The 7,053-nt window shown below is 42.0% G+C and overlaps 1 protein-coding gene across 1 annotated transcript; it reads left to right on the top strand.

Moving 5' to 3' along the window:
- Positions 1 to 3,620: 3,620 nt before the first annotated feature.
- LOC112587882 (olfactory receptor 5AU1) lies at positions 3,621 to 5,391 on the top strand. The gene has a single exon (XM_025296026.3). It carries the CDS (start codon positions 3,636 to 3,638, stop codon positions 4,569 to 4,571), a length of 936 nt encoding a protein of 311 aa, XP_025151811.2. The 5' UTR covers positions 3,621 to 3,635; the 3' UTR covers positions 4,572 to 5,391.
- The last annotated feature ends 1,662 nt before the right edge of the window (positions 5,392 to 7,053 follow it).

Here is a 7,053-nt window from a genome sequence, read left to right as displayed (position 1 = left end):
GTAATACTCAGATTTCTGGGAATTGTTAACTACTGATATGTCTTCTGGAAGGAAGGGAATGTCCAGGACAACCACCTTATCCTACAGGCTGATCTGATTTTCCAGGACATGGAGAATTCTAGCAACTCAGAAAAGGATATTTATATGTGGCTCAAGGGAAGATACTCCATGGTTTAGTGTTTCTCAAAGTGTGGTCAGTGACCACCTGTTTCAGATTCACCAGATTTGGGGGCCTGGCTTTAGATGTACTAGATCACATGTTCTGAAGTTGGTACCTAGAATCTGTACATGCAGCAAGTTTCTCCAGGGAACCTTGGGCAGAGTGCCTTAACGTTTCAAAACCATTGTTTGAGGTCATTGTTGCTCACTGTTTGAGGTCATTGCTGCTCCCTCTGGCTGCCTGCTCTCCATTGTACTCCCACTCTGTTATCCCAAGGAGGAAGGCAAAGAAACAGGTATAATAAAACCCTTGCTTATTCCTCCCTCATCTACAGGCCCCTGGCGCCTGCTCTCACTCCTAAACACTCCACTCCAGCATGACTAGACTAGACCACTCAAGTTTTCTTCCTAGTTTCCATTCACAGGTATAAACTACAGCCAACAGAAATAGTGGTTACTCCAGCATCCTTTTTCCCCTCCAAGATGAACTACTTCCATTTGTTTATTATTATTTTGGCCATGTTGCCTAATTAGAAGCAAGGAGTCCTAACCACTGGACCGCCATGGAGACCCCACTCCAGCGTCCTTTGAAAGACTGTCAGAGATGTCAGTTTGTCCACAATCCCTTGCTTGACTAACTCTCTATACTCTGAATAGTTTTGAATTTAGTGCAGACTGGAGAAGAGGGACCGCAGAGGAAAGGGGAGAAGAAGAGAAAGCGAGTAGACATAAAGCGAGTAATAAATCAGAGGCTCTGATCAGCTACCCATTGCATTACCCACTACCCTACCCTTTTCCATCCCACCTCCCAGCCTGCGTGTTGGCCGCGTTCCTACTCTTCTCAGCTTTTGTCTACTTTTTTAGTCAGAGAAGTACTTGCAGACCTGTTACCCACATTGAAACCACCTATTGAAGAAGGTGTGAACTTGGGTCTTAAGTTCTACTTCACTCATAATAACCATTTCTCAATTTCTTGAAGTCCCTGTAAGTTATTCATCCTGAGATTTTTACAGTTAATTCTTTAAAGTCCTTGTAATTTGCCTTGAAGCTGGGTTGGCTTTTGACACCAATAGGGCCAATGCCGTTTGCAACCCAAATCTGGGGCTGTCTGCAATCCTGCAATAATAGGGTTTATTATAAACTAGCAACAGTTGGGTTCAGAATGGCTGAAAAGTTTCATCTCAGTGACACCAAATAAGTCAGTTATGCTCCATGTGCTCTAAAAGATGTTACCAGTACCCTGTGTTCAAATTTGCCCTCTTGGGTTTTGTATTGCAACTTTATTAGGGGATGTTATCTCTTTGGGCATTACAATGATTTCTTCCAGTCACCACTCACAGTGTTCCATCAATAGCCATAGTGTCTTCAGTATCTACTTGATAGCTAAAATTTTTTTAAATTTTTATTTATTGATTTGGCTGTGCCAAGTCTTAGTTGTGGCATGTAGGATCTTTGGTTGTAGCTTATGAGCTATTAGTTACAGTATGTGGGATCCAGTTCCTTGCCTAGAGATCAAACCCAAGTCCCCTGCATCGGGAACACAGAGTCTCAACCACAGGATCTTAACCACTGGACCACCAGGGAAGTCCCTCAACAATTTTATGGATAAATTTAGTTATCCATATTCCAGAGTCTTCCCCTGCTCTGGCAGTTTGCTGATTCTGGAAAGTTTGCCAATGGGACAAACTAGAATCTTTCGCCTGTTCATGACAGCTCTTTCCTCTCTAGAATCTTCCCAACATCTTTCACAGCTCCATTATTCATTTACTCCTCAGGGCAGGAGGAGGGGGCTCAATTTTTTCCCTTTCTAGCCTCCTCTATCGCATCTGCTGGTTTCAACGTCTTCACAAGTGAGGATCCTCACCAAAGAGCACAGGATACTTAGCTGACTCCAGAGCCCAAGGGAATTCAGGAACAGGCAGCCAGTGGAGCAGGAGAGAGTGTGGTGCTCAGGTGGTACAGTTCAGTTCAGTTCAGTTCAGCTGCCCAGTCGTGTCCGAGTGACCCCGTGTCTTTGTGACCCCATGGACTGCAGCACACCAGGCCTCCATGTCCATCTTCAACTCCCATAGTTTACTCAAACTTATGTCCATTGAGTCGGTGATGCCATCCAACCATCTAATCTTCTGTTGTCCCCTTCTCCTCCTGCCTTCAATCTTTCCCAGCATCAAGGTCTTTTCATATGAATCAGTTCTTCGCAGCAGGTGGCCAAAGTATTGGAGTTTCAACTTCACCATCAGTCCTTCCAATGAATATTCAGGATGATTTCCTTTAGGATGGACGGGTTGGATCTCCTTGCAGTCCAAGGAACTCTCAAGAGTATATCATGACTTTATTCATCATGACTTTATTCATTCTCTGCATGTAAAAGGCATTTTTACAAAGCCCTAGTCCTGGGGAGGGGCTATTCCTCCCCTGCTGGCCCCAACATCCCTTGAGAACAAGGTGATTCTATTCACTGGAAATGATGGTGCCTTCATGAAGGATGGGTGATGTTTTCCCCTTGGCTGATGCTCTGGAGTGCAAGGTCTCAGTGTACACTCTGCAGCCTTATACCACGCCTATTTCTCCACATCCCAACCCCCATCACCTTTAGAGTCCACAATAGTGCTTGACTTGTGCCAAGTTCTGAGAAGCAATTTTATAGCTGAGCCAACGAACCACCTTCCACTCCTCTAGAATTCTCCAGATCCTCTGAAGTCTTGTTTAGTCACTCTCACTTAGTACACGTTTCCCTTCTATTTTGTTTGGTGGTAGGTTGTTTGCTAAATCTCGTCGCTGTTTCATTTATTTATTTTTATTGTTGTTTAGTTTTGTGTTAGATCTCTCTCTCCAACAAGAATAATCAAAGCTAACACTCTCTCTCAAAGTGCCAGGCTTTGTTCAAGTGCTTTACATGAATTAACTCATTGAATTTTTACAATAAACTTTTGAGATTAGTGTTTTTATCCCTATTTTACAGAAAACTGAAAATCAGAAGTAAGGTTAAGTAACATTCCCAAGGTTACATAGCTGGCTAATGGTGAGGTCTCAGTCTGGAACCTTGCCAGTCTGATGCCACAGCTTGTGTGCTTAAACACAATATATATAGTCTCTAGAATATAGGCTTCTTGAAGTCAGACATACTTAAATTCCTGACAGGAAGAACATAGAGCTAAGTTTATAGAAGATGGTCAATAAATTTTTGGTAAGTAATTGTTTAATTATTTAGAATTTTTTAAGATCCCTAAGAGGCCAAATTGTGTATTTCTTTTCTATGTTCCATTGCTGCTCAAGTAATACTTCCTAAGTGACTAATCAGCCAAGTTGAGGAGAACTTCTCTATGACAGAATTCCACTGACAAAGCCAGACTTCCTCAGTGAGAGCAATCTTCAGAAGGCTGTCCTTAGGGCAGAATTAAGCCAGCGAGAGCCCCTGGGGGTTTCACTTCTTTCTGGTGGTCCTCTCTTTCCACGTCACAGAGCATTGAAGAAATATGGAAGGGGCCAACCTGAGCCGAGGGACTGAGTTTGAGCTTTTGGGGCTCACCAGTGACCCCTGGCTCCAGAAGCTGCTCTTCGTGGTGTTCCTGGGCATGTACACTATCACACTGCTGGGGAATCTAATCATGTTTCTTCTGATCCATGTAAGTACCACGCTGCACACACCCATGTACTCCCTCCTGAAGAGCCTCTCCTTCTTGGATTTCTGCTACTCCTCCACGGTTGTCCCCCAGACTCTGGTGAACTTCTTGGCCAAGAGGAAGGTGATCACCTATCTTGGCTGTGTGGTTCAGATGTTTTTCTATGCGGGTTTTGCCACCAGTGAATGCTATCTCATTGCTGCCATGGCCTATGACCGCTATGCGGCTGTTTGTAACCCCCTGCTCTACCCAATTGCCATGTCTCCTACGGTCTGTGCCTCTCTGATTGTGGGATCCTATGGTGCAGGATTTCTTAATTCTCTGATCCACACAAGCTGTATTTTTAGTCTGAAATTCTGTGGTACTCACGTGGTCACTCACTTCTTCTGTGATGGACCACCCATCCTGTCTCTGTCTTGTGTGGACACCTCACTGTGTGAAATCTTGCTCTTCATTTTTGCTGGTTTCAACCTTTTGAGCTGTACCCTCACCATCTTGGTCTCCTACCTCTTAATTCTCATCACCATCCTGAGAATGAACTCAGCCCAGGGCAGATTCAAGGCCTTTTCCACCTGTGCTTCCCACTTCACTGCTTTGTGCCTCTTCTATGGCACAACACTTTTCATGTACCTGCGCCCCAGGTCCAGCTACTCCCTGACCCAAGACCGCACAGTTGCTGTGATCTACACAGTGGTGATCCCACTGCTCAACCCCCTTATCTACTCTTTGAGAAACAAGGATGTGAAAGAAGCTTTAAGAAAGGTTTGGGAAAGAAAAATAATGGAATGATCTTCTTAATTCATCACCACATATCTTTAGAAAGCTGAGGGAACTTTATCCCATGCTCAGCTCTATTCATAGGAGGCACTCTCTGGTCTGCAGGGGCCTCTGCATCTACTGCCACAGAAAGAACGGATCATGTCATAGAGACTAAAAAGAAGTAAGGAATGTCTGCTAGTTGCATAATTGGACCCACTGGAAATATTTAGGCATGCCTTTATTCAGATGTTTCTTTCATGTTTCCATGTGTGTGAATATTTTTTATTACAAACTGACATTTATATTCTTCACAATGAAGTTCTCCCCTTAAATACCTTGAAGACCTTCACTGCTTGGGGGAAATCCTTCCTTATTTACAATCACCTCTTTGTAAAAACTGACTCCTTGACTTTAACATTTTTTAAATTGTCTAATTATTTGAATAATACTGTAACAATTTCAGAAGCTCAGATGATATTCTCTTTATTGACTTTTTTCCTGGACAAGTAACTACTTAGTTGCTTCTAAACTGAATGAACTTAGGCAAGTTACTTAGTTTTTCTGAGTCTCAGATATCTCATCTTTTAACTGGTGTGAGTTTTAGGTGTTCAGTTAGATATTACAGGTAAATCATTTAGTACATGATAGACATTCCTGGACTTCCCTGGTGGCCCAGTGGTTAAGTCTCCATGCGTCCACTGCAGGGTGCACAAGTTTGATCCCTGGTCGAGAAACTAAGACCCTGCGTGTCTCATGCTCCACCTTTTCCTTTCTATCGGCCCCTGTGCATGCTCAGTTGCTTCAGCTGTATCTGATTCTTTGCGATTCCATGGACTGTAGCCCGCTAGACTCCTCTGCCCATGGGATTTTCCCAGCAAGAATGCCAGAGTGGATTACCATGTCCTCCTCTAGGGGGTCTTCCCCACCCAAGGATGGAACCTACAGGTCCTGAATTGGCGGTTGAATTCTTTACCACTGAGTCAGCAGGGAAGCCCCCCCCCTTTTTTTTTCCAGTGGTGTGGAATAATTTAAAAAAGATAGGAATACTTGTTCTTTAAAAATGATACATGCTCTGCTGTAAAACCACCTGAGACTGGTGTGTCTTTAAAAGGTAGACCTTTAATTATACTTCCAATTTCTTATACAGTTATTAATTTCATTTTAGGTTTTTCCCTGCTTATTAAGTCAATTTCATCATTTATATTTTGCTCAAAAATTATTTCCTTCTTCTAGATTTTCAAATTTATTGCCGTGAGTTGTACATAATATTTTCTTATAAATTTTGTATTTGTTCTTTAGGTCAACAGCATCTCCACTTACTCTTCTAAATCTCTCCAAAGAGTTTGTTCCATTTTTTAGGACAATCCAAAAAAAGATCCTCTACCATAAAATAAGAAAAGGATAAAGTGGTCTGTAAGGATCTTCTGGACAACAACCCTCCATGAGATAAACATTTGAAGAAAGGCAATGTTGAGAAAGGATTAAAGACATACACTGCCTAATTCTAATCTAGCTCTGTCACTTACTAGCAATGTAAATTTGGGGAAATTCTTTACCTCTCTCTGCTAAGTTTGTCTCATTTGGGAAATAGAGATAACAGTAAAATCTATTTTATGTATAAAACTGTCGTGAAAATTAAATTACATAATATTTACACGTGTGAAATTTAAATGATACAATATCTAAAACAGTGTCTGACCCTTAGTAACTCTTTCATAAATTTGTATTAGCTACTAATTTCTTTTGTGTGTTTCTGTGGTTTTATTGCCTTACACATTCTTCATATATTTGTTTTATTTTCCTTAATAACACTTGGCAGAGGATTTTTATCAACCTTTGAAAACATTCTGTTTTGCGATTTTTATTATTTCTACAATGTATCAATTTCCCATTTTATTAATGTCAGATTGTTCTTTATTAATTCTTTCTTTCTCTTCATTTATTTTGTTTTTCTTTTGTCAAGTGATTGTTTTAAACACTGAAAATCTACAAGAGAGTATTTTAAACATCAGATCAGATCAGATCAGTCACTCAGTCGTGTCCGACTCTTTGCGACCCCATGAATAGCAGCATGCCAGGCCTCCCTGTCCATCACCAACTCCCAGAGTTCACTCAGACTCATTTCCATCGAGTCAGTGATGCGATCCAGACATCTCATCCTCTGTCGTCCCCTTCTCCTCCTGCCCCCAATCCCTCCCAGCATCAGAGTCTTTTTCAATAAGTCAACTCTTCGCATGAGGTGGCCAAAATACTGGAGTTTCAGCTTTAGCATCATTCCTTCCAAAGAAATCCCAGGGCTGATCTCCTTCAGAATGGACTGGTTGGATCTCCTTGCAGTCCAAGGGACTCGAAAGAGTCTTCTCCAACACCACAGTTCAAAAGCATCAATTCTTCAGTGCTCAGTCTTCTTCACAGTCCAACTCTCACATCCATACATGACCACAGGAAAAAACCATAGCCTTGACTAGACGAACCTTTGTTGGCAAAGTAATGTCTCTGCTTTTGAATATGC

Source organism: Bubalus bubalis, chromosome 11 (assembly GCF_019923935.1).
Source record: "Bubalus bubalis isolate 160015118507 breed Murrah chromosome 11, NDDB_SH_1, whole genome shotgun sequence".
Taxonomy (NCBI): domain Eukaryota; kingdom Metazoa; phylum Chordata; class Mammalia; order Artiodactyla; family Bovidae; genus Bubalus; species Bubalus bubalis.
Note: the sequence above shows the minus strand (reverse complement) of the source record. Positions and strands in the feature narration are given on the sequence as shown.

Bases quoted from the DNA above. Each gene is read 5' to 3' on its own strand.
- LOC112587882 (XM_025296026.3), top strand. From the start codon at position 3,636: ATGGAAGGGGCCAACCTGAGCCGAGGGACTGAGTTTGAGCTTTTGGGG.